Raw genomic sequence first — 27,440 nt, 5'->3', positions numbered from 1 at the left:
GCAATCAACCCTACATCACCAACACTAGCAGGTGGGATGTTCGACTGGAGACCCATCACCACAAAATTTCTTCCTACTTAAGATCAAAATAATCTTGGGTCTGATGCCCAGGCCCCCAGCAAGCAATGACACATTTGTATGCATGGAATGTGTGTGAGGAATAAATCTGGAACAGAAGATGATCGTAGCAAAAAGATTTTATAGAAGGAACACTTGATGTGCTCGGCTTATGCGAGACTAAGATAGGAAATTAATATGAATATGTTCCAGTTATCCAGGAATGATGATAATTATAATATTTGTCTGGCAAGTGGTTGATATCGATTGTCATAGACAACCATTCTTTACCAACTCCTCTTTTAGACAAAATGTCACCTGTGATTGTGATTTCTGTTTTGGTTCTAATTAACGTGGAGCACTCCATTTGTCTTCCATGCTTCTGTGGGCATTGAAGACCAGGTAGTGGGACAGAGGATGTCGTGTTTACCCTGCTTGGTTCTGTGGGGCAATGAACTTCAACCAGCCTCCTGGCTTCATCATAATGATTTCACGGAACAGCGATTGTGTTATCCACATTACATTCATATTTTACTGATTGTTTTAACTTAGCCAGGTCATCGTAACTGTAGGGTATCACCAGCATCATAGATTACAGTATTTAGATGTTTTGTTTGTTACACAGGTTGATATAGTATGCTGTGTTTACAAAATATTTTGTGCATACATGTTTTATATAACAAAAATTGAATGTAATTTTTTTGTATACTTCACGCAGGTATTGGTGCTTCGTGAGTTAGCCCTTTCAGTCCCTACATACTTTTTTCAACAAGTCCAACAATTCTTGGATGTGATTTTCCATGCTGTAAGAGACCCAAAGCCTGCGATCAGAGAAAATGCAGTGGCAGCACTTCGGGTGGCACTCACCATAACTGCACAGAGAGAAACTAAGGAGATGCAGCAAACAATGTGGTATGTGAAACTTGTGATGCATGTAGAGTGCATCGTTCATGTTTTATTCACCATATTCTGTACTCACTGCTGTATGGTGCTCTTTAATTCATCCCTTTTCTGCTAACAATAACTTTTTGTTTGAATTTCTAAGCTTGCTTTCTGCTGCACCCATAGGAGTACAGTCCAGTGTGCAATCTTAAGATCATTAGACAGTCAGGCACCTTGCATAGGGACTCTGTCTCCACAGGACCATATTTTTAATACCTTTGGAGTCATGAGTCAATTTCAGTCTAGCCAGAATAATTTACTTGGAACTGTTTACAAGTACAGTATGAGCATTTTATTGCTCATGTTTGGCTCTTGAAGTGCCCTTTGCCTTTTTTTACCTACCCCTCCCTTTGCCTGTCTGTGGGTATACCAATCTCTGGTTGGGACATACCATGTTCGAGTTATACCTGGAGGAGGGTTCTGGGAGTTCTACTCCCGAGCCCAGCCTGAGGCCAGGCTCGACTTGTGATAACTTGGTGCAACAGGCTGTTGCTTGAGCGGCCCGCAGGCCCCATGTGGCCTTCCCGTATATGTCTGTGGATCAGGGTTTGGTGTCAGATTTAACTTTTTGCATTTCCCTGCCTCTTCCTCTCCAGTAGTTGCTATCATTGGGTTTCCTATTTTTCCTATTTTGTCAGGTTTCTTTTGGCAGGGATTTGAGATGTCACAGCCCCTGGTGACCGTGCCTTATTGAAGGGCATGATTACCTTGAGAGACTGCTGGCTTCAGGCTGTTCTTTGCTTGTATTGTCCTTTTTTGGACACTAACTGGTCTGTCTTGACCTTTTTTTTTTTTTTGTATCTTATTTCTCCTTGCTTTGCTCAGGTCTGGTGTTTTGTGACTGTGGCTTGGTGCACTAAGAACATAAGAATAAAGGTAACTGCAGGAGGCCTATTGGCCCATACGAGGCAGTTATTCTTTATAACCACCCAAACTACCTACTATGTGGGTGTTTCTTGGACTCTGTTTTCCTTTACTAATGTTATTTTTCTGTCTGATGCTTCACCAGGAAAACTTAACTAAACAAATTATGTGCAAAAATGGTGATGGGCACTATATTAATATGTAATTAAATAATGACATATTTGTAGTTTGTTTAGATATGCCTAACATAGAGACCAATAATCCCTCTCTCTCTCAGTAGTTTGTGATCTAATTGGACTTCAATTTTCAATATCCTCAGGTATAAACAATGTTTGTCAGAGGTCTGGGCTGGTTTTGATGATTCATCTAACAACAAAGATCGAAGTCTCACCCGAGATGACCGGATCCATGGTTCATTGTTAGTGTTGAATGAACTTCTTCGCTGTAGCAACTGTGAGTGGGAAAGACTTTTAAAGAAATTACGTCACCTCACTGATTACCAAACACCAGCTCCAAAAAAGGTATGGCAGTGCCATATTGTTTATTAGTGTGTGTCTGTTTTTATTGTGCTTTCTTCATATTACTGTATTATTTTGAATGCTCAGGACTTAAAACCTGAGATGTGAGGCTGATACTTTGGCACAGCATTGTTGGAATTGTGATTTGAGTTGGTAGCTTGCAATGTCCTATGCTAAATTATCTCTTCTTGAATTTTTCATTTTATAGCTGGGAAATATATAAACTATATTTTCTGTTATTCTAGACTTAGAAATACAGTGAATTACTGTGTACAGTATTAGAATTATCATCATTTTTGTGTTTGGCTCTCTGGTAACTTTATATAAATACAAATTTCTGTGCTGTTCAAATAGTAATGATGTTATATTTTTCCATAATTTATTAATCATCTGATTTTGACCTTGATACATTTCCCAGGATGGCATGTCATCGGTAGTGAAGCGTCTACGTGGAGGTCAAGGGTCACTGACACCATCACCCCATGCACCACATGACCTCTCCAATCTACCATCACATTCTAACTCGACCATAGTGTAAGCAGTTGGTTTCAATTTGTCTGAATGATATTATGGTTTGGTACAGTTGTTCAATATTGTATGACATGTTACCATAAAATGGATTAGAATCTCTTCTCGCTACTATACATACTGAATATCAAAATTGAATTCACTCTCACACAACTTGTTCATGTATTTAAAACAAAAAATTTAAAAGGGGATTCTAATCCCCTTTTACATGCTATTTATTTATTTCATAACAAACTTGTTTCATAACTTTATTTCATGATGCCACTTGTGTAGTGGTAGTTCCTGCCACTACACAAGTGGCAGAAAAACTGATGATAAAACAGCCAACATTCTGAATGACTACTTAGCATCAGTGTTGAGAGTAGACTATATAACTAATATAGAACATGGGAATTGAGTACAACAGTAATGAGTTCTTTCTTGTCACAGGGGTCAGGAGACCACCATCTTGGATCAGCCTTGCGAGAGCCGAACTTGTCGAGAACTCATCTTGGAGAAATACGATGAAATCTGTTCTCAGGTTAGACTGTAACTATGAGCTGGAGTCTTGTATTTTTACATTTGATATATTTATTTAATAAATTATTTGTTAAGCTTTTTTTATCTGCAATTTTGATTAATTTGTTATTTTCTTCCTTATTCAATTAGGTGTTGAACCAAAGGAGTAGTCGTAGCAATGTAATCCAGGGGGCCCTGCTACAGATCTTGCCCAGATTGGCTGCACTTAACAAGGAAAAATTCTCTCAGAGGTGAATTTTACCTTTAATATTTTTTAAGAAAATGGGCTTTTTGAAAAGTAACAAATTATTTTAAAATATGTATCGAGAAGACTTTAAGACTTTATTGACTTTGGTTTTTTAAGAACCAAAGTCAATAAAATGACATCATTGATAATGTCATAATTGACATACTGCTGATTTGACATTCACTGGTTTCTTATATTTCCTTCTACATTTCTTTTTATATAACCTTGATATTACTTTTATCTTGTGTTACTGGGCTTGTGTACAAACCTTTAATATTTTATTTGATAATTTTCCCAGTGTTTGTTATTTTCTATATTACTTTCCTTCTCAAACTGTAATATTAACTTTTCTGGCCATTGCCATCACTCAGTGGTCCATTAGGCATGGTTTTACTGTTCCTATAGACAACACTACACATAGTTGACATTTAACACCAGTGCAGCAAATATCTTTTCAAACGTGTTTGCTGGGCCATACTAATGCAGTAGAGATGCTGGAGAATTTTCTACCCAACCTGGAATTACCTCATTCGTCTTGGCTAAACAGCTTTCCTGTCACTGCTGTGCATCAGAGAGGCTGCCAACGATTACTCTGCTCATTGTTAGTTTTCTAGCCTGGCTGCTACCCCAACTGCCTCCAGATGTCATTACTTACAAGGCAGCAGAATTCCCAGGCTTTGCACACCTCATATTTCTCTTGACTGCTAATATTAAATTAAGTGATGTGTTCATTAGAAACTGCTCTTTCATTGTGCAGTAGACTTGTGCTTAACAATCCCCCAACTCCCATGGGTTAGGAGGGAACTGGCTCGGGGACACAGGCTACTGAGTGCCCCACTAAAATGAACCATTTTATTATATTCAGTACTGGATTTCTAGATCTCACCTGGTGAAGAAATGAAGACTTGGAGGGTACATTGTTATGATACTCGGGTTGATGAGGTGGGCAAAGATGAGCTGTTTTATAAGGAATGGGTTCAGATTTGGGAAGGCAAATAATAAATGAACACTTAAGTGAGTTAATGAGATGTAAAATTGCCCTTATTCTGTATAAGAGTAGCAAGTGTAACATGTTAGAAGAGGAAGCAGTGAAGACATAATTCCGTATATGCATTTAACAGGATATTACAAAGACCATGGTCTTTGGGAAACCATCTCACAAGCCAGTTCATATATGAAGGTGCAGCCAAGAAGCTGGAACTTGCACCCTGCACGTACAATTAGGAGTCAACCGAGATGGATGCATATGTAGGAAATGAGTCACTAAAAAGAAAACCCATAGGTAGATTTTGTAAATTTAAATGTCACACGTGGATTCTACAATTTCTTATGAGTTTTATACTGTACAGGTTAATTTTTTATTTCATATTAATTAGTCAAGCAGGGACATGGTAGTTCTGTTTTTATATGAAATTAAATACTCTTTCCATTTCAGAGTATGTAATCACTTGTGTGTAATTGTACTGCTATTTCAAACAGTATTGTTGATATACATTAAGTAGAATTAAATACTGTAGTTTTAAATGTTGAAGCTATTTGCTTCTTAAATTGTGGTTTGCTCTATATACTTTACTGTACTCCTTAAATGTGTGGGACCATATGTACTCCTGTATATGGGTAATCCAAGTTCTAAACATGTACTTCACTTGCTATACGTGTTAACCCAGTTGTATCTCGATGTGTTAATCCTTGCCTTAATATCTTATTGCACTCTCTTTGTTTTGTATTTGAAAATGTCAGGAAATATTGACAAAAGATCAAAATACCTACTTGGAGTATTGCAACCATCTTGTAACATTTCTCGAGTTTCTTCACAACTTGTCAGTCTAGTTGAGTGGAAGTCTGCTGTGTGTCAATCTTATTTATTTGCATAATAAAAACAAATCTCAGTATTAGACATGAGATTTTTCAGTTTCTCAGTTACTGTACTGTACCTGTGAATGAAAGTTTTCTCCAGTGTGCTAGAATCATATACATTTCTTTTCAAGCACACCTTGTGCCGGCAACCTGTGTATATTACGGTACAATTGGCGCAGGTAACGCAGGCAGGGGAGCAATTTTTATAATATGATTTATTTGGTAACTTTTTAAATTGCCTTTATTGAGCTTTAATGAGTACATTTTATTATACAAAAAGTAATGGATTAATTTCAAACCAAAATTGTCAATACAGAAGTCATATATTCTTGACCATATAATGAAACTACAGTACTGATGATTGAGTTAATATTTGTCAAGATTTGTGTTTTGAATGTGATAAATGTTAATTTGTGAATATTATATAGCCGTGCATGTTTTAGATGTACAGTACCACGTATTTTCAATATTAAAAGCTATTTTTCTCGGGTTTGCATCTGAATTAATGCTAATGTTTACATATATGTTTTGTGAAATTTGTTACATGATGAATACCAGAAGCTGCCATTGTGTATGGAGGAGGTGCTAAGAAGTAAGATTGCAAAACACAGGGAATCACAAAATCTACATAACTCTGGACAGCATAACTCCAGAACAGGGCGCTCCTGCCTGTCACAATTGCTAGACCACTATAACATGGCCTTGCATGCCAAGAAGGACCCCCCCAAAAAAAATGCTAATGTAATATACACAGTCTCTGTAAAAACTCTCAGCAAATGTGACCACAGTGCACAAAATGAATCACTGTCAAAGTAGGGAGATGGATCTTTAATTTCCAATAGAACAGAACCCAAAGAGTAATAGTCAATAAAACTAAATTTAACCATTCACACTGAGAAGCTCAGTTGCTCAGGGTACTGTACTTGTTCCAGTACTTTTTACATTCTTTGCATATGACATTAGGATTTATAAGATTAAAAAATATAGAGGACATGCCAAATCTCCAAGTTGATAATCAGATATATCAACTCGTTCTCCTATTTATATACAGTAGTACTTTTTGTAACCATGTGGACTATCGTACATGTATTGACATTAAAGGCAATTAGACAGTAGAATTTGGTACATACTCTTCACTTTATAGTCTGACGAAATTAAGCTAAAAACAAACTTGTACATTCCTAGGCCTAATATAGCACATATATGTACTATATTAGCCCTCAGATAGTGTGTATTAGGCCTAGGAAGGTTAGGTTAGGTTAGGTTTCCTTTGCAACATAAATACAAACCTTTACCGGTTGGTCCAAATTCAATAGTACCAGTTTCTACTTTCTAATTGCCTTTTTACGTTAACACATGTACGATGGTCCTCATCGTCACTCTAAGTACTTCCCGAACAGGAGGATGGGCTGGATATTTCAGTGGGCCACAGAAAAACATGATGTTTAACAAAGACAAGTTCCAGCTTCTGCACTATGGTAAAAATGAAAATATCAGAACGGAAACCACATGTGAAACGCAGTTAAGTAATAGAAAGAAAAATCAGTATAAAAGATTTGGGAGTGACCATATCAGATGACTTTACTGTTAAAGAAAGTGTTAATAAAGTACTTTACTGTTAATAAAGTAGCTGTCACAACTGCAAGAAAAATGGCAGGTTGGAGAATAAGAACATTTCAAGCAAGAGATGTCCGACTAGTGATGGTACTTTTTAAGATGCTATTGCTCTCTAGGGCACTAGAGAGCCTTGGAGAGCCTAGAGATATTGTTGCAAACTAACTCATTCAAACTGGAGAAATTGCTGACTTGGTGAACGTGCAGACATCTTTTACTGCCCTAATCCATTCAGTTAAGCATCTAATATATTGGGAATGCTTACAGTTTTTAAAGCTGTGTACTCTGGAGTGCAGGTGAGAGGGGTACATAATAATTTGCACTTCAAAAATATTAGAGGGATTGGTTCTAAATCTGTACATGAAAATAACACCTCATTAGACCAGGAAGTGCAGAATAGCTCAATTGAAGAGCAGAGGTGCGATAGATATGCTAAGAGAGAATTCTATCAACATCAAGGGATCAAGACCTCATGGGATCAACACTCTCCCTCTAAACTTTAGGGACATATCGAGTTGTTATCTCAAGGAGTTCAAGAGAAAACTTGATAAATACCTCCAAACGATTCCTGATCAAACAGGCTGTGAGGCATACATCAGACTGCAAGCAGCAACGTCTAACTGTCTGGTTGACCTGACCACCAACCAAGCTGAATGGACGTTGATTCCTGGAACCAACAGCAGTTAGACAACAAATAGAAACTTGACAAAAGACAGAGTTCAAAAAAGAGCAGTTGATACGTTCAAGAATATTAGCTACAAGCAATTCAGAGTGAATAAATTGGGAAGGCTGATGAGCGAATGCAAGTTGGATATACAGTGGTACCTCCATTTACGAATTTAATCTGTTCCCAGAGACGGATTGTAACTCGAAACAAATTTTCCCATAAGAAATAATGTAAATTTAATTAATCCACTCCACACTCCCAAAAATATTAACTTCAAAATACATTTCATTGATAATACACACACACATTTTGTACTATAGTACAGTATGTACAAGTTATGGCTTACCTTTATTGATAACTCCGGTTGGCATATGGAAGACGGTGAGGAGAGGGGGAGTCCAATGTAAGGGGAATTCCCTTCCATTATAACATCAGACAGTGATGACTTCTCTGGGGGTACTCTGTCTCCTTTGTTTTGCAGGCATACCACTAGGACCTGGTTGTGGGTCACTGCTTGCTTGTCTTACTAAGAATCTGTCTGAAGACACTTATTTTTCTCTACGTTTTAACACTTGTCTGTAGTGAGACATTCATTCACTATGAATGATCTCTTGTTTTTCCTCTATGGTCATCCTCACATGTGTTTTCTTAGGTTGAACCTTACCACTGACTGTCTTGGGATCCATGGCATGATATATAATAATTTTGTTTAAAAAACAAAAAGGCACAAAAACAACGAAATTCTTTACCAAGAATTCATGTGGGATTACCACTAAGCACGGGCGGTCTGGTAAACTGAAGCGGGATCGTCCGTGCCACCAGGAACCACGAGGTCCATTGACCCATACATGTATCAACGAAATTGTAAGTCAATGTAAATTTTCTGACGAAATTGGGATTATAACTCAAAATATTCGTAAGTCGAGGTTCCACTGTATAATTTGTATAATTGCAATGGGGTCCCATTCTAATTGGTATAGTCTGTTCTATCAAGGATACACTGTACTGCACATAGAAGTGCTGTATGCAGTTTATATATCAATATTTATATCTGGCACCTTGTTTTCTCTGGAAAGTCCTTCTGGCAACTGAAAGAGCACTCTATACATTGTCCCAAAAATGTGTGCAAGCTTGGCTATCCTACATGTTAAGTGGTCACCACTTACATTGGAAACAACATGTGTGTGAACAAAGTTTGTGATGTACTCATGGCAAGTAAATCCAACTGAAAAAGTAGAATGGAAGAAACAAGATATAATTTTGGTTTATAAGATGGTTATGTAGGTACTGTTCTGTATTTTATTAAGTCTGGATTAATCATCATCAGTTCAGCATTATATACACTTAATTATATTTTTAAAAGCTATATTTAGTTTGGAAGCTGTTGAAAAATGGTAAATTGAAGCAACAGGTCATTTCATATAAATGAATGTAGTTTCTCTTGTTTGAAAGTTTGGTTTTAATGAGCATTTATTCCAATACCAAAAAATACAAATCTTCTACCAATTCTAACTGAACCACATAGTGCTGAATGGGTGATTCATAGTCCCATCTCTTGGTCTTGTGTCTGACATTCATCAGTCCTGCCTAATAATGGATGATAAACTTGAAAATAGCAGTGCTAGTGAGTGCCATTGTTGGGAGCTGTGAGAGCTCAGTCTAGAGTTGTGCTAATGTGGCTCAGATAGATAGCCATTGTAATCAGTGTCATGAGCTGAGCATCTTTTGGTTTGAATTAATTCCTTGGAAGTAATGTTAATTTTTTTGTCTATTAATTATGTGCTGAAAGATCTCATTTATTTGTAAAATCTTGCGACACAATAATAATAATTTTAAATGAATTGTTAAAAATGATACTAATGCATCATATTCACAGACAGCATGAACAGTTTACAATGCATGCAAAGTAATAATTCCTAAGAAGCACTTGTTACTGTATGACAGCAAGTCCCCTTGATGTTTTAATATTGTTTCTGCAGTCTTGTGTGTTATTTCCTTAGTGTAGTTCCTCTACTTTACCTGTTAAGTTCCTCTAGTTTACCTGTTAAGTCAGTGATGTGTGACTGAAGATAGTATTAAGTATTAGTTTACCTGATCTTTGAAGTTGAGTTTATGGGTTTAAATTTACCTATTATTTATTCTGCATACACATAATATTGTTGCCTAACTAGTCAAATACATCTGGTTGGAAGAATCTTCTGTATTTTGGGATATTTGGAATGTATTTATTTTTCTGTATTCCTTTATCAAATTCATCCAATTTTTTAATACTAATTCCACGGTCAGCTTATTGTATGGAGTCTGTTCTCTCTCGAGCATTTATTGAATCTTAATTTTATTAAACTGTAAAAAGATTTCTTGACAGGATATCTTCATAAATTTTCTGCACTTGGGCTATGTATGGGTTTGTTAAACTTTTGCTTGCATTTAGATATAAAAGTAGTATACTGTATTCTCTTAACTTTAGCATCTCATGTTTGCACTTGACACACAACTTCCCAATGAATTCTTGTGTGATTTGCTGCTTCTTATGCTTCCTTGTAAATATTTCCTAACATTCAGAGTGATGTGGATTATAGTATTTAATTCAACAAATTTTTGATACTTGTTAAATAGAAAAGATTGTAGGAGAATCTATTTTATTTTTAACTCAAGCTTAGGTGAGTTGCATGTAGTTTTTTGTAATTTTCTGTAAAATAATATGCAATTTTTGTAAAGCATTCAATAACTCTTAGTACAGATTATTTGTATATAATCAGGAATTAACTTTTTCATTAAATTTGCTGTTATTTTATGACTGGAATAATATTAACATTTTCAAAATTTAATGTCATTCATTCCCACAAATAGATTTTCTCTTCCTAAACCCTTGTTATTGTTGTTACTTACTTAGTGTGTTAATAAACACTGAACTAACAGCAGAATGTATCATGGCTTTAGACATTTTTTAGGATTATATGCAGAAGAGTTTTCTGTATTGTAGCAATTGTCTGTATTTTCATTTAACTGTTTTCTGTACTTTCATGTAACAGTTACCTCTCTGCAACGATGAGCTACCTGTTGGGATGCTTACGAGGAAGAGATAAAGAACGTCCCAATGCTTTTGTTACTCTTGGTCTGATGGCCGTGGCAGTGGGTCCTTCCATCAAGAAGTACTTGCCGAAGATCATGGACGTCATAAAAGCCTCACTTCCCACTAAGGTTATTATGACTGCTGTATAGTGAAAATTGTTTAATTATTGTGAACAATCACTGATAGATATGCTTGAGTGTTAGAGTAATTGGATGTACAGTAGATTTGTGCATGACTAAATGCATGGTTTTGCAGTTACGTGTAGTCACCAACCCGGCAACTTGATGCCACTTGCTAGGAGTGATCTCATTTTTTTAACCCATTTTTATTTGTAAGAAACACTAAGGTGCTACAAAATTACCCACCCTACACCTGTGTAGCATCCCAGTGTTGTTTTTGCATTCTGTGTATTTAAGGTTATCTTCCTTTACTCTAGTGGATTTCTCGCATAAAAATTCAGAACATCATTCCATCATATCTTTAACAATTCTATGTTGTACAGTGTTTTGCACAGTCTTTAACAATTCTATGTTGTACAGTGTTTTGCACAGTCTTTAACAATTCTATGTTGTACCTAGAGTAAGGAGGACTGATAATACTGACTCTTGGTGTCTCCTTGCGTAGGTTCACCCAGGACAAAATATTATTGTCAGGTTCTCGTTGGTCTTGGTCTCATAGTAATAAGGACGCTTTCAGATGAACACCGAGACCAACCATTAAAGTACCAGGCTGATGCTACAAAGCATGAAGCTCACTGGCATGATGTCCCATAGTGAGAGAATAATAACAAAAGCTTCAATGACAGATTCTCAAATGGCTGTGAACCCAAAAACTGAAACAAAAGCAAATATGTTTTAGAGAGTTAACCCTTAACATAACAAAGCCTATGTCGTCAACATTGTTTACCAAGTACGGGTCTTCTGAGGTTCCCATTTTTTTATTTTTTTTTTATTTCTCAACTATTTGTTCTGTGAGGTTGTTCAAAATACGTTTTTTGGGTGTCTGAACCATTTTTCAAAATTTCAAGCGTTCAGGTCCTGTAAAAAAAACAAGAAATAAACTAATCATCTTTTGTAACGTAGTATACCAAGTGAAGTCTTTCTGGGACCCCAAGTGTGTTTTTATTATTTTACGTTTTTGTTTTTGTTTTTTTGAAAGAACGCATTATAAGCATAACAATGAAATATTTATCGCTACTTCATCCGGGAAGAATAGAAAAATCAAGGTTAAATTGGATGTTATAGTTATGGCAGGATCACAAAAAATCACCCTCTGGGGTCCTCCGAGGACCCCTCTAGGTATGTTAAGGGTTAAACTAGTACATCAGAGATATGTTAGAAATATAAAAATGGACATATTTTTAAAGTTGTTAGATAAAAAAAATGGTTAATAGTGGCTGAAATGTCTTGAGATTTAATGAGGAGATACTGAGAAGGAACAAGGCTTCAAAGGATAAGATACTAGCCAGAAAGGGAAGACTATACTAGCCATGGGAAGAATGAAGGTTTACCTGTATTTCAGATAACACTAATTCAATTTTATTTTATACTGTACTGCATATATTGTAAATGGAAGCTTGGTAATCTAGATTTGGAAGAACTGTTCTGATAGCACAATATTTCTGATATTTGGAAATTAGTATTTTAGAGGTTAGATTGTTGTGAAGTTACTGAATCTGTTTTTAACAGGATACACCAAGCAAGAAGAGAGTGGTAGAACCAGCAGTGTATGTTTGTGTGAGCCTGGTGGCTCGTGCGGTGGGAGGAGCCGTACGTAATGACGTCAAGGACCTTCTTGAGCCTATGATGGCCACAGGATTGTGTCCTCCCTTGACATTAGCTCTCCAGGAACTTGCAACAGAAATTCCTCAGCTCAAGGTAAATCTTCATTGTACTCTACAAGTACAGTACTGTACTGCTCATGAGTACAGATAAGTGTGATGACTGTACAGTATACCATAGTTGACAGTGAAATTTAATATTAAAGTAACCTTATACAGATATTTTGTTATTACAGTAATATTGTTTTTCTTAATGATCAGCGTGATATTGCGGAAGGATTGTTGAGGATGTTGTCTCAGATCTTAATGCATAGATCCCTGCCTCATCGTTCGGGTGCACCACCACCGCCACCGTCACCTGATCATCAAGACACGGCCAGTATTGTCCTAGCACTGAAGACTCTTGGATCTTTTGATTTTGAAGGGACAGGTTAGTTCATTACATTCAGGTTTTGATTTTTTGTAAATTCTTTTGATTTTTACTGTAAATATTGCACCCATTTTACAAAATTAAAATCTGGTGGTTTGCGTGTAGAGCAGCATCTTGATACTTTCAAGTTTTGGAGCGCATGTCCTAGTCTTAGTTTCTTAACAGAATTACATTTCTGTACTTGTGTTTTTATGAGTACTGTACTCGTTGATGTTTATGCTTTGAATTTACATGTCATATTCTTTTCCAGGACAATCCCTAATGCAGTTTATCAGACATGTGGCAGATCAGTATTTGAGCAGTGAACATCGGGAGGTGCGCCTGGAGGGAGTGCGGACGTGTTGCCAGCTCCTGCGACCCACCTTTGCAACTCTTGGACGACGTACTTCACAGTCCCAGACTCACATTATATTTAATATTGTGAGCAAAGTCCTGTGGGTCTGTGTTACAGACATGGGTGAGTATTTATTTTTTCTCCACACTTTTTCAGTAAAAGTAACTTGTGATTGCTACTCTGTTAACCAAACAAACAAGCAGAGGATTTTATTTATATTGTTGATGGTAGATTTGTGTAGGGTTATTAACTGTGTAGGGTTATTTTAAAATAACCTGTGGCATTTGTGCCTGACTGTATATTCCTGTCCTAGAATACAGTAGACATATATTTTTGGGAGCATGTTGAATAACTCTGCTTATATAATTTTTTTTAGTTTCAAAAGCATGTCACAGCTCAGTTTCTAGAAATGTTTGGAAATAATTTCTGTAAATTTGTTTGTTTTGGAAATGTACTTATGCCCTGGCAATATGTTTATTTGTGCATAAAGATTTTTGTGACAGGACTATTATGTGCTGTTTACTTAACTCACTTTTAAGGTGTCATTCAAGTTAATTGACTTTTCAGATCCCGATGTTCGTTTGTGTGTTCTGGAATCTCTAGATGAGAGTTTTGACAGACATCTTGCCCAGCCAGAGAATCTCAATGCCCTTATATTTGCTTTGAGTGATGAAGTGTTTGAGATTCGAGTATATGCTATTTCCATATTGGGCCGTCTTTCTGCCATCAACCCTGCCTATGTTCACCCATTGCTAAGGAAAGCATTGCTCAAGGTACAGTTTTAAGTTAACATTTTTGTGGAGCATTAAAATTATTCTTGTTTAGTTTATCATTGTAATGATTTAGTGTTAGTAAATGATTTAATTTTTGTGTTGTTACATATAAAATATGTGCCTGTGACTGGGGAAGGTTGGGTCTTTATCTTTGTGTACAGTTTGAGGTACAACTCTACTCAGTTTTGTTACGACTATTATAGCTGTTACTTTTATTGTTGTGAAATAAATTGTCTCAATCATCTGCTCTTGTTTATTTCATCTGTTCACTTGTGCAATGAAGGAGTGTTCCCTTATATCCCCATAAGTTATTTGCATTCCCAGTTTTTACTTTTGTTCTCTAGTCCTATTTCTCATCTGGAGAAATCTGTGATTATCCACTATGTGTATGTCTCATTATATTGTATGTTATAACCATTCATCTTCTGAATCTTTTGTCCAGTGTTTGCAGGAATCTTTAAGCTTGTCCTCATTGTTCAAATCATATTTCTAGTATCATCGATGTATCAAATTTCTGAACTCTATTAAAGATACAAATTTTCATTAGATGGGGTTCCATGCTGCTTCTGCATACTCCAGAAGTTGAGTTGGCTATGACTATTGGTATAATGAAGAGTATAAGCATTTATGACACTTGTCTAATAATTACCGATTTTCCAACTTCAATTGTTTTCAAAATGTACACTTGCAATTATATATGTTGTATAGTACTAACTTTAAAATAATTGTTAAATTATCTAAACCAATTAAAATGTTATTTTCCCTTCCTTGCTTACGATTCCCTTAACCTTCAAGAAAATCAAGTTAAAGGTTTCCATTTGGTGAAGGAGAACAGGAGAGAGGAGGGAAAGAGCCGGCTTAGAAACCTTCATTGCAGAATGAAATTTCCAGATCTTCCTTTTTTCATATTATCCACAGAATGTCTGAGTACTTATACTTGCCTAATGTTTATCTGATTATGCAGAATAATTTACTATCTTCATTATTTCAAATAAAGATTTTGTTTCCTTAACAGATCTTGGATGAACTGGATTACAGTGGCATAGGACGTAATCGGGAGTTGAGTGCACACATGCTGGGACTCCTAATAGGCAATGCTCCCAGGTTTATGAGGCAATTTGTTCAAGCCATCATGTCTGTTTTAGTTCCAAAATTGAAGGACCAGGACCCTAACCCAGCAGTCACCATGTTTGTTCTTATGGCTATTGGAGACTTGGCTCAGGTACTGTCGTAGCTGCCACTTGACATGTTGGCATGTTTCCGTAAAAATAAGTAACTCGGTATATTATACTCAGATTTTTATGTAAGCATAATGGGCCTTTTGATAAACATGGGAAAAAATGTCTGGATTTTGTAGATTTGGAACTACAGTACCTTGTTGAATTTCTTCTTTCTGCATCTGATATTTTGCTTCCACTGGGAACTTCCCTACTATGATGGGTTGGCTTCGTATGGAACCTTCTCTCCTGACACTTTAAAGGCCTTTGTGAATTAAAGGTTTTATGCTTCAATGTTTGGAAAGACTGAAGAGGCCTCATCATACATATGTAAATGAAAATGTAGAATATAGCAAATAGGAAAGAGAGGGCAAGTGGAAGGAAAGATGAAGATAAAAAGAAAGGCAGATGTTCAGGGGCACCTCGACTTACGATTGCCCCGACTTACAATAATTTCGAGTTACGATGTAAATGTGATCGAAAAATGAGACTCTTACTTATGATAGTGTCGTCGAATAACAATATTCGCTGGTACACATTCGGGTCGACCGAGGTCATGGTTCCCGATCACGCAGGCTGACCTGCCTCAGTTTACTAGAGCCGCCCGCTTAGTGGCAATCAAGCTTATAAGAAATTCCATTTTGTGGTGATTTTTTTTCTTTTTGAACATAAAACTGAATATTATATATCATGCCATGGGTTCTAAGAAAGTCAGTGGTAAGGTATAGTCAAAGAAAACACATGTAAGAATGACCACAGAGGAAAAACAAGAGATCATTCATAAAAATGAAAATGGTACTTGTGTTGTTGAACTAGCTAGGCAATACAACAAATCGTCAGGGGAGGAGGAGGAAGAGGCGGCAGTAGAGGATGTTCCTTCCTCATTAATTAAGAAAATGTGTGCAGTATGGGAAGGACTGCAAAGTTTTGCTGAAAAGAATCACCCAGATAAAGCTGTAATAGGCCGTTACATTGATCTTTTTAATGACAATGTGATGCCTCACTACAGACAAGTGTTGCAAAGAAGGGAAAAACAATCTTCAATGGAATGATTTCTAGTGAGAAAATCAAGCAGTGAGTCAGAAGCAGGTCCTAGTAGTATGCAGGCAAAACGTGCCAGAATGTTTTCACTGCCTGATGTCATCATGGAAAGGGACTCCCCTTCCAAACAGTAACATCTCTCCTCCTCCCCTCCCCCCCTCATCACCATCTTCCATACGCCATCAAGAGTCCTCCATAAAGGTAAGATAAACATATGTACTGTATTGAAGTTAGAGAATTTTTTTTATTCAGTATAGAATGTTTAAGGGGGCCTCAGGTTCCAATTTGTCCTAAAAATGCAACAAATGAAAACTCGTTCGATTTCAATCAAACTTTTTTGACAAGTTCTATATGAAAAGTGTTTCATCTGGTCCAAGTTTCAGCATCGTAGCATAAATAGGAAGGGAGAAAAAAAATATTGAAGTAGTTGTGAAAATTATGCCAAAATGGTCAAAATTGATTATCAATCAAAAGTGTCAACTGAAATCATAGCTATGACTCTTTGCTATCACAATAGTATATATTAAACAAATATTATAATTAGTTGAATTGAAAAAAAAATTTAAGAAAAAAAAACTTTTTTGTTTTTAATTATTTTTTTTTTTTTTTTTTCATTTTTTTTCGGGCGATTTGCATCAAACTTACACACCTGACTGTACGTAAGCCTATCTGTAAGGACGCCAATTTTGGAGAAAATTGGTTGATGTCAACCTCAGCCACAGATTTTAGAACCTTAGACTTTATTCATTTCTGTTTTTTTCAATTGACACAAACTTTTACAAAACTGATTAATTTTTTATTCAATTTACATGAAACTTACACAGTATATGTGGAGGGCATGTCTCTACATTGGAGAGTTTTCATTTTTCTCTAAGTTCATTTATTGATTTTATAATAGCAATAAACATGTCATATTTGCAAAAAAAATTTTGGGAACTTTGAACATTTGTATTAGGAAAACTAAAGATGTTTTGGAAATTCTATATCTCAAGGTCCTTTATTATATGCTAATGTGTCAGAAAAGTGTCACAGAATAATTATATCTGAAACGTGTGTTCTGAAGTGTGGACTTGAAAATGTGTAAAAAACGTTGAAAAAAAAAAAAAAAAAGATCTCCCTTTCTATTTACGCTGCAGTACTGAAACTTGGGACAATTTCAGCACTTTTCATATACAACTAGTAAAATAATATTGGTTGACATTGAACAACTTTGAAATGACCAAGGTGATGCCCCCTTAAGTTAATATTTTTGAGGGTGTGGAACGGATTAATTCGATTCCCTTTATTTCTTATGGGAAAAATAGTTTCGACTTACAATACGTCTCTGGGAACGGATTACCATCGTAAATCGAGGCCCCACTGTACCTTACTTTTCAACTTGGGTTCAATTGATAATGTCCACTCTTCTTTTTCATCTGCTTCACTGCCTCATCTATATATGTACGGGTATATACAATACTGCATGTTTGCTTATGAATATTTTTTATGAGAAGTAAGATGTAGCTCTAGATTATCACCTCGAAGTAAACAGCCAGAAATGGCTCGGCACATGGCCCTGTAAACAGGAAGTTCCTGATCTACTAGGTTCTAATAGATATGTCGGTCTGCAGGCTGCTGCAAACAACAGCCTAACTGATTAAGTTATCATTAGAGAAGCCTGATTTCCCAGAGCAGGTTTGGGGCATAGAAGAACTTTGGAAGTCAATTACAGGTAAACTATAGGATTATTTGCCTCGTTATTTCTTGGTACGTAAGTTTCCCTGAGCACTTACTTGTTTATTTTTGTCTGTGTCTTCCGGCAAATTTTTTCTCGGCTGTGGGTTGACCTCCAATCCCCAAGCTCTCCGCAACTTGTAGAACAGGCCATGTTTTGGGCCTGATTTCCATTAGGCAAGAATAGGTCTCAGAGGCCTGGTGCATCTCCATAAAGCATGGCTGAATCAGTGCTGAGCTTCAGACAACAGTGAGTGAAAGAAGGAAAACTCCAAGTAGCAAGCAAAGTATTGTTCTGTACTAAAGTCATTAAATGTCTGAAGAAATATCAACAATGGATTATTTCTTAACTTGAATATTTACAGGTACAGTACATTTTAATTTGAGCTAATATAAAAATAACATTGCTACTTCAGGTAAGTGGTGGAGAGATGCAGAAGTGGCTGACAGAACTTATGCCCTTACTTCTGGAAATGTTGGGTGATGGTACATCTGGGTGGAAGCGGCGTGTGGCTCTGTGGACTCTGGGTCAGCTGGTGGAGAACACCGGCTATGTGGTCCACCCCTACACCCAGCACCCTACTCTGCTTGATGTTCTTCTCTCATTCCTCAAAACTGAACAACAGTCTGTTGTTAGGTGAGCCACTTATCGCATTATTTGTATAACAAAAAGCCATTAAAAGTGTTTATAAGAAGCTAAAGGAAGAAAGGCAAGGAGGAGACTGAGATATGATGATAGGATGGATTTTGGGTATGGAGAGGTTCAGATGTGCTTTGAAGACTTATTCATTGTTTAAATTAGTAGAAATAATTTGAAGGATATTGTCTTTGTGAAAAACCTTGTTTTTCTTTGCTACTCTATACGTATTTTATACTGAAGCTACTCAAGTTCATTAAAGAATAATATACTTGTTACAACAATGCAAGTGGAATAGAAAGATATTACAGTTTACAACTTCAATATTTTCAGGCGTGAAACTATACGAGTGTTGGGTCTGCTTGGAGCCCTGGATCCATACAAGCATAAGATGAATGTTGGGATGATTAAGATTCAGGAAGACACTGGTGTTGCAGTCATATCCATCACCGAAGCAAAGAATGATGATCTCACTGCTGGTATATTATTTGTCATAAGCATTTACACTAAACAGGAAGCGAGATTTTTTTTTTTTTTTTCTTATACCATTCAGAAGTTTATAAATTAATTAAGGATTTATTTAGATGTTATTCAACTTTTTAAACTTGGTTTGATCTGCCTGTAGCATAATAATGTACAGTAAATAGAGAGCGTATGTACTATAATATTCCTGTGATATTAATTTTTACATTATTGTTTAACTCAACAGATTTAGGCACGAGTGAGATGCTAGTGAATCTGAACTATTCTTCCCTGGAGGAGTTCTACCCAGCTTGTGCCATTGCTATGCTCCTCAAGGTTATTAAAGACCCATCACTCGCTCAACACCACAACGAAGTTGTTCGGGTAAGTCTACTTTCGTTACAGTGATATTGTTTGGGCAAGTTTGTGTGTGTTCAATACTCTATGGAGATATTTTGCTTTCATTCAATGCCAATCTTAGGTTATATAAGTAAGTTTCCCCTTTGTTTCCCATAACAAGACTTGACAGGTATGTATGCTTTTTTAAATAATGTAAAAATGTCACACAGCTCATAATATTCAGTGTGCAAATCAACATTGATATGAAATGATTTTGTTTGCCTGTCTCATATGTGGATGTTAACTTATGCACATGTGCATCCACTGTTTAATCTGTTATTTTGTCTTCTCCCCGATCTCTCTCATTCTGGTACATGTAATTGCCTTTCCCTCTTAGGGTGTAACTTTCTTCCCTTCTTCTTTTATATATTCCCATAGACTTATATTTGCTGTGGTTGAACTTCAGCAACGATTTGTCTCGTAACTTCTGGAGTTTGTTGTGGCCCTTCCTGCAGCACTGTGCACTCTTCCTCAGTTTGAACTGTTTTTCATTGTCTGCAAACATAAATATGTACTATCTCTGGTTAGTCAGTAACTTAGATTATGAACAGGGATAGATACGGGACTGAGATGCAAGGGACATGGCTTGCTATGTCTCTAGTTTATGTTCGTAATGTGCTCACCCAATTGTGCTTTTTAGGGGATTGAGCTTTGGCTCATTGGTCCCATCTCTGAACTGTCAGTCAACTGATGTATAAGTTCAGGAAACTGTACACCATTTGATTGGCAGTTGAAAGGTGGAACTGAAGAGTTGATGCTTAACTCCCACAAGCACAATTTGGTAAATACATCACTTCTTTAACTGTGACATTCCATTTCCTGTTCATTTAGTACTTCTTTACCTAGTTCAGGGTCTTTGCAGTTGTCCTAAGCCTGCCTTTTTTTTTTATATGCTAGACTTTTATGTGGAACTGTAGAAATGGTTTGTGATGCTCTACATAGATTAAAGCTACTCAGCCCATTCTTACACCTTCACCCCACAATAAAGGTGTTACTGTATTTGATAACGGAGATGTTGGTTAGATAGGTTTAAACTATTTCAAAGATTATCTGCTTCTCATATTTAGGTGTATTTTTTATTTTTCAGGCTATTACATTCATCTTCAAATCATTGGGTGTGAAGGGAGTGCCATATCTTGCGCAGGTTATTCCTTCTCTCCTCATCGTCATAAGAACTTCAGATGCTAACTTTAGAGACTACTTATTCCAGCAATTGGCTACACTCATTGGCATTGTTAAGCAGCACATTCGAAATTATCTAGATTATATCATTGATATTTTGAAGGTGAGTTCCAGGAAGTACTGAATATTTATTTTCTGTTCCTAAAAAATTTATTGATATATATAATAGGCCCTCGCGTAGCATGCCAGATGTATTCTGGGAACACTTCATGTTACTGGAGTATTGCTCTACATGATCTTTGTTATATAGGAAGAATATTAATGCAATTAAGACATCCCAAAGTCACCCATTTTCCACTTATATTTCAGACACAAGTTTTGTACCACATTACATACTGTACAGTAACTCTTCCAAAATCTGGATAATTTCATTCCAGATCTCATCTGGATTTCTAACAAATTACACGCCTTTGTTATTTATCACCCAGTTTTCCATACATAAAAACGTAATATAAGAATAAAGGAAACTGCAGAAGGCCTACAGACTCATACAAGTCTTCCTACTTATATCCACTTAATCTCATTCATATATGTGTTAAACTACACTTGAAACAATTCCAGATTTGTAATGTTACTGTGTGATTTTGGTCTGTAAATCAAATGGTCTTGTTTCCAGACCAATATTTAATTTTTTTTTTTTATCTGTTCATCGGGATTGTTTCTACTGGGATTAACATTAGTCATCCTTGTTTGTATTCATTCAAGGGAATTTATGCCCATTCTGTGGTACGGAAACCAAAACTGAGCCACATAATCTAAATGGGGCTTAAAAAAGGAAAGATAAAGCTAATGAAACATACTAGATGTCTTGTTGGTAATACTTCTAGAAATAACTTCCAGTATCCTCTTTGCTTTATTCTGTACTTATTTGCATTTATATTTCTAGGGGAAGCCCCTTTGGCTTCCCGGAGCTTACTAGGCTGATATGCCCAGGTATTCCCAGGCAGGGTACTGCTACCCAGTGCCCAAAACTACCAACTGTCTAAAGCTGAACCCCAGAAATGTGTAGACTCACGGGGACCTAGCAGGGGTCACCATCAGAATAGAACCGTGCACAAGTCAGGCACAAAAAAGGGGGAAGCAAGGCAGACCCCCTACAAGGCAAAAACAAAACCCCGCAAGAGGACAGCGTACCCCAAGGAACAGAGCCGGCCGCTGTAAAAGGTGAAAACAAGCTGCGCAGTACCCTGCGCCTCACCAGTGCAAACTGCCTCTTACCCTAAGGTAAACCAGGAAGACAAAACCCCTAAGCACCCAAAGGGCAGTCGAGAACCGAGCAGTGATATGGCTTAGTAGAGGCACGCCACGAGGAACTTGTGGAAGGTAACCCCAAGCTCCAAGGACAGTACTTACAGGGCACCTAGGGATAATAACCCTAGACGCATGCAGCCTGAGTACTGTAGAATAACTGCTGGCTCTCGCACCACTGGAAGACAGCCACCACACTCAAAGCACAGTGTTGGAAACACTGTAGCCAGGCACACGACCTGAGAACTGAAGGGCGGATAGCCAGCACGTCATGGTCGTTTGCTCGTTTCTTTTAGGGGAGTTCTATCCAGTTGTTCGGCTTTTGGTAGCAATATTTTCACCAGAATAGGGGTTTATTTTGGGATGCTTACCTTTCTGGGTGCTTGACCTGGTCAATGGCAGAATGCCTCCAAGCACACGGGGCTTTCTATAGGCCATTGCTCCCCATGCCTCTCTGAGGGGGCCAGGTTCTGGCTCGTGGTTCCCGGTAGGCCCACAGAACTCCGTTCACATGATCGATGCCAAAGTCTGACATTAACATATTAGCCTAGTAAGCTCCGGAGAGCCTCCAGGTCTCACCCAGTAAATGGCGTTTCAGTACATTCAACGCTGGTTTTTTGGCTTAAAATCTCTGTTCATCATTACTCCCAGATTTTTTTTTTGTGTTCAGATCTTTGCAATTTCAACTTTGTCCAGCTACTGTCTGGTTATGGTTATTATATTACCTAAATTTGGAAATTTACATTTTTTGCCATTACTCTTCATCTGACAATCTTTCATCCATTATAAAAGTCTGTCAGGATTGTCTTGTGATTTTTTTTCCTTGTGAAACTCAAAATTAAATGAAGTAAAAAATTGTATTTAAAATATGCTCAGTGGCTTTCCCAAGGCACTGCCTGTTTCTCCCAGTTGTGCATTCATCTTTGAAAATCAATAAAAGCGTGATTGGAGCCATGCTAAATGAGTTACAGTACTATTTATACCCTAATTTCCCCCCCCCCCCCCATTCTTTATGCTTTTATTTCACTGAGAAAGTTGTTAATTTCAACCTACTTATGATAGATAACTACCAGGAGAATCTTTTTGTGGAAATATGTAATCACATCCAGCTAATTTCCCCACACACCCCAGGTTTATAACCTCTTTTTATTTGACTTAATAAGTTTTTACTGTAGGATACTAATTTTTTTGTTTAAAAGTTAAAAAGAATTTTCTTTGTAAGAATTAAGTAGTCTCATTTGTTTTGGGCAATTTATCTCAGGAATCTCATTATGTATTCTAAAATGTTCATCAATTGTAAAGGAATTCTGGGTAACTGGTGGTAAACTGGAGACGACCATCACCATCATTACTGTTGTCGAGAGCATTGCATTAGCCGTGAGCTCCGAATTTAAGATCTACCTGAAAGAGCTGATTCCTATGATACTCAAGTCGTGCATCAATGACTCAAAAGAGAAGCAAGTAACTGGAAAGGTAAAGATTTAATCGTTCTGATAATAACAACTGTACTGTATATTTATCTAGATGTCATTTTATTTATTGAATGCCTTGTTGTTAATTACCTTAAGGTTAAAGTTAAGTTAATGAAATCTTTATGATCTTTTAGACATTGTTGAACATTGTTATTATAATTACTCCTTGGCACAATAACTTGGTACTTCCAATACATAATATATTTGAATTTGGGTGTTGATTTGTATATAAAATTTGTCACTAGCTTTGTGCCTTTGCCTTCAAAGTATGGTCATCTTCATGTGTTGATCATCCATTATAGCAGATGTATTATAGTATATGATGATATATCATCCATTCAATACCATTGTTGCTTATATGTTTCCAGTACAGTAGCTCAATGGTGCCAGTTAGGGGAGGTCAAAAAAAGTATTTGGAGTGACACAAATTTCATCTCTTGGTCCCACATCAACATATGTTTTTACTTTTACATGTAGATTCCATACCTTTAAACATATTTCATAAAAAAAAAAGGTTGCATGTTCCTGGCTAAAAAAACATTCATAATTCTTTAAAAAAAAAAATGACACACCTAATGAGATTGGAAGGCATTTCTTCCCTATTTTGCCGGATATATTCAAAGCTGTTTGCGTTTTATGATGTCTCAATGTGACTACTACGTATCATACATACATGCACGTATTATTAATAGTCTCACTGAGACATTACAAAAAGCAAACAGCTTTGAATATATCTGGCAAAATGGGGAAGAAATGCTTCCCATCTCACTGGGTATGTGAGTCACTTCAGAGTCTATGAATGGGTTTTTAGTATTCTGCCAGGACCAAGCAAATAATATTAAATCATAAGATAATTAACATTAATTTCAATCATCTACAGCTTCTGTTGGCATTCCAAAAGTTTGGACCTACGCTTGAGGAATTTCTACACATGATTCTTCCTCACATTGTTAAACTTTTTGACGCCAGTGATGTTCCCCTCGCTGTTCGCCGCACAGCTCTTGAAACTGTGGATCACTTTTCTGATTATCTTGACCTTTCAGACTATACATCCAAGATAATGCATCCTTTGGTAAGACTAATTATTTGTGCATCTTTTGTGAATGTTAATTATTTTACTGTGGTATTAGATAGTGGTTAAATTAAAATTAAAAATAGGATGTTGAACATAACGAAACACCTCTCTGAGCTGTTTGAGTTGAGAGTATCCCTCAGATACTCTCTGAGGCAGAGCCATTATGGTCCACCCAGTACAGGTCTCCCCTGTTAGGCTATTGTCAACCTTGTCCTTCTTCATGACAAGGATCTTTACAAATTATCTTTACAAATTATGTCAAGGAAATTAGGAAAAGAAGACAGCCACAACTTGAGGACTAATTTGCTGTAACACAAATAATTGAGTAATAACCTCAATCCTCATGCAAGAAATAATTGAAACATAAGGAATACTAATTATTGCTCTGCTAAAAATTAGGTAAGACAAAGTACCCCTGACACCTCCAGGTAGCAGACCTGCCAGCACAGCTGGCAAGGACAAAAAAAAGGGAATGGCTGAGTTTTGTTTAATTTGCACGTGACATCTATTTGGCAAGTGGAAATTTGATTATTGGTTATTCTTCTACTTCTTGGGTGTGATATCATCTAAGAGTCTATACTATACAATGGTCAGATAACAATTATGTTTGAGAGTTCTTGGTCTTCAAATAGTGCCTGGGACAAGAACCCTTAAACTAAGCAGAAGTGGAAAAAGGACAGCCAGATGCATGCAGCAACTAGGCACTGCACAGAAGTGAATAAGAAAACAATATAACGCCCTGCATAAAAATCAAGTCTGAAAGAAAATCAGTCAAGCTTAACTGAATTGGCTTCTACAGAACTCGTAGTGGTGCACTTGCCTACTACTTCAAACCTGTTGTGGTGGTAATATTCCATTTGGTGGTGGTGGTCAGTGCAATAAGTACTTAGCTAGGTGGTAATTAACAGAGGGCAAATTGGTTGTTTTGTCACTGCAATTATCTCTCAAAGGGGATATAGATTGGTAAGGTTCTACTTTTTGCTATTATAGTAATGATTGAAGTTTATCTATGCAGTCTTCCCCTCCTTAACTGGGTTGTAGGACTGTTTGTAAAGTTACTTGTCATCATAAGAAGCAGGTCATGTGGGCAGTGTCTTGGATGGACCCCTGGCCCTGGCTCAAGGCATGACAAAAGGGACATTCAGAAAGGAGAATTTCATAATTCTCATTTCCAACTTTATATATCCATCCTCTGTTTTTTTGAGGATTGATAACCTCTTGCCTGAGATCTTCTGAAAATTCTTAGACCTTTGTAATGATGAATAAACATGTTGACTTGGTTGCTGATGTTTGCAGCCATTCCTTATACCCCATGGACATGAAGGTGACTTTGAAACTTAAAATCTTTCTGAAGCCCATGAGAAACATCCCAGATAACCATAAAGCAGAGTAGTAAACTACCCTGTATTTCATTTACAGCATTTTTTAAATGTAAGAAGTGTAAATAAATTAGTGCATTTTGTATTAGAAAAATATGCAATAATTTTGGCTTAAGTTTTTGTTTCATCCAGTGCTGATAGTCATTCAATTGTTAATGTTGTCATATATTTATGCACAAGATGCTGAATACACTAACATTGATTTTACTAAAACCAGTTTCCAGTTCCATTGAATCAAGAATATAAATAAATTTGTAGACATCTGTATATTTGCATTTGTTGAATTTTCTAACAAAAAATTTCAGCTGCGAACTCTTGACACAAGCCCAGAGCTACGTCAACAAGCAATGGATGTGTTGTGTTCCCTAGCAACTCAGCTAGGTCGGTCGTACGAGTGTTTCATTCCTGTTGTTCACCGCATAATGGCCAAACATAGAATTAGTCATCCAAGATATGATATTCTTGTTGCCAAAGTGGTAAAGGTATGTTGAGCAATCTAATTATTTTTCAGTAGCTGTAGAAGATAGCATATAGACTGTATGTATATTTCTGTATGATTTATGTGTAAGATTGCTTATCTGTAGATACAAAAATGCTTCAGTTTTCTCTTTCTTTCCTTTTTCAATGTACTGTATATTGAGTGTATTCAAGTGTATTCACAAATTTTTAAATATTGGAGTCTGCAAGTAAATTGAAAATATTGAAAAAAATTATATACTGTATGGTACTTGGATATACAAATTTTTTTATTAATTAAATTCTGATATTGATATCATTCGTAAAATTTGGATAGAAAGTTATCCTTTATTTTTATCCTAGTTCCTCAAATTTATATTTGGTTACCATTAGTTTTCATGTGTTTTGTTACATCTCAATTTATTTCACCCTCTTAACCTAGTATTTTGTTTCCAGGGGCTAACAATATCTGAAGATGAAAGTACTATTCTGACAGCACATTCACGCTTCAAGAGACCAAAGTCCAGGGACCACCAACTTGAAACTGACTCAGCCACAATCAAGAAGGTCTGTTTTATCACAATGGCTTTAAAAAATTTGTAATGTACTGTAGGTTTCCTGTCAAACACACAACAAAACTATGATGTTGCTACAGCATTTGAACAACTTGTAACATCTTCTAACAAATAGTAACGCATCAAGTATCTAGCAAGTTGTAACAACTTTCTAACATGTCATCAAAACTTTATAACAAGAAGTAACAGCTTTGTAACAAGTTGTAATAAGGTAACAATAGGGACTGTTACGTTGTGTGTTTACAGGGTTTGGCCTTCAGTATCTTTATAGTTTGCCAAGATTTGGCAAACTATGGGGCCAAACCTGATTTGTTGGTGTCTTGGAAAAATTGTAACCAGGAAAGTTTTCAGGAGTAAGGTGCAGGATGCAGTGTTTTGTTTAATGTTTTGTAAGTGACAACA

General features: G+C 36.5%; 1 protein-coding gene across 1 annotated transcript in view; it reads left to right on the top strand.

The window, feature by feature from the left end:
* The window catches only part of mTor (serine/threonine-protein kinase Tor), a 56,656-nt gene that overhangs the window by 12,756 nt on the left and 16,460 nt on the right, over positions 1-27,440 (top strand). Inside the window, exons 6-24 of the mRNA XM_045763213.2 lie at positions 776-969; positions 2,183-2,384; positions 2,800-2,915; positions 3,339-3,429; positions 3,558-3,658; positions 10,825-10,993; positions 12,554-12,742; positions 12,907-13,075; positions 13,326-13,532; positions 13,977-14,182; positions 15,198-15,404; positions 18,570-18,790; positions 19,124-19,269; positions 19,500-19,636; positions 20,739-20,936; positions 23,384-23,554; positions 24,434-24,625; positions 26,313-26,489; positions 26,920-27,030. Coding sequence (XP_045619169.1) covers positions 776-969; positions 2,183-2,384; positions 2,800-2,915; positions 3,339-3,429; positions 3,558-3,658; positions 10,825-10,993; positions 12,554-12,742; positions 12,907-13,075; positions 13,326-13,532; positions 13,977-14,182; positions 15,198-15,404; positions 18,570-18,790; positions 19,124-19,269; positions 19,500-19,636; positions 20,739-20,936; positions 23,384-23,554; positions 24,434-24,625; positions 26,313-26,489; positions 26,920-27,030 — 3,204 coding nt within the window. The remainder of the gene's footprint in view (positions 1-775; positions 970-2,182; positions 2,385-2,799; positions 2,916-3,338; positions 3,430-3,557; positions 3,659-10,824; positions 10,994-12,553; positions 12,743-12,906; positions 13,076-13,325; positions 13,533-13,976; positions 14,183-15,197; positions 15,405-18,569; positions 18,791-19,123; positions 19,270-19,499; positions 19,637-20,738; positions 20,937-23,383; positions 23,555-24,433; positions 24,626-26,312; positions 26,490-26,919; positions 27,031-27,440) is intronic.

This window comes from Procambarus clarkii, chromosome 65, assembly GCF_040958095.1.
Source record: "Procambarus clarkii isolate CNS0578487 chromosome 65, FALCON_Pclarkii_2.0, whole genome shotgun sequence".
Lineage (NCBI taxonomy): Eukaryota > Metazoa > Arthropoda > Malacostraca > Decapoda > Cambaridae > Procambarus > Procambarus clarkii.
This window is presented reverse-complemented; position numbering and strand designations above follow the sequence as displayed.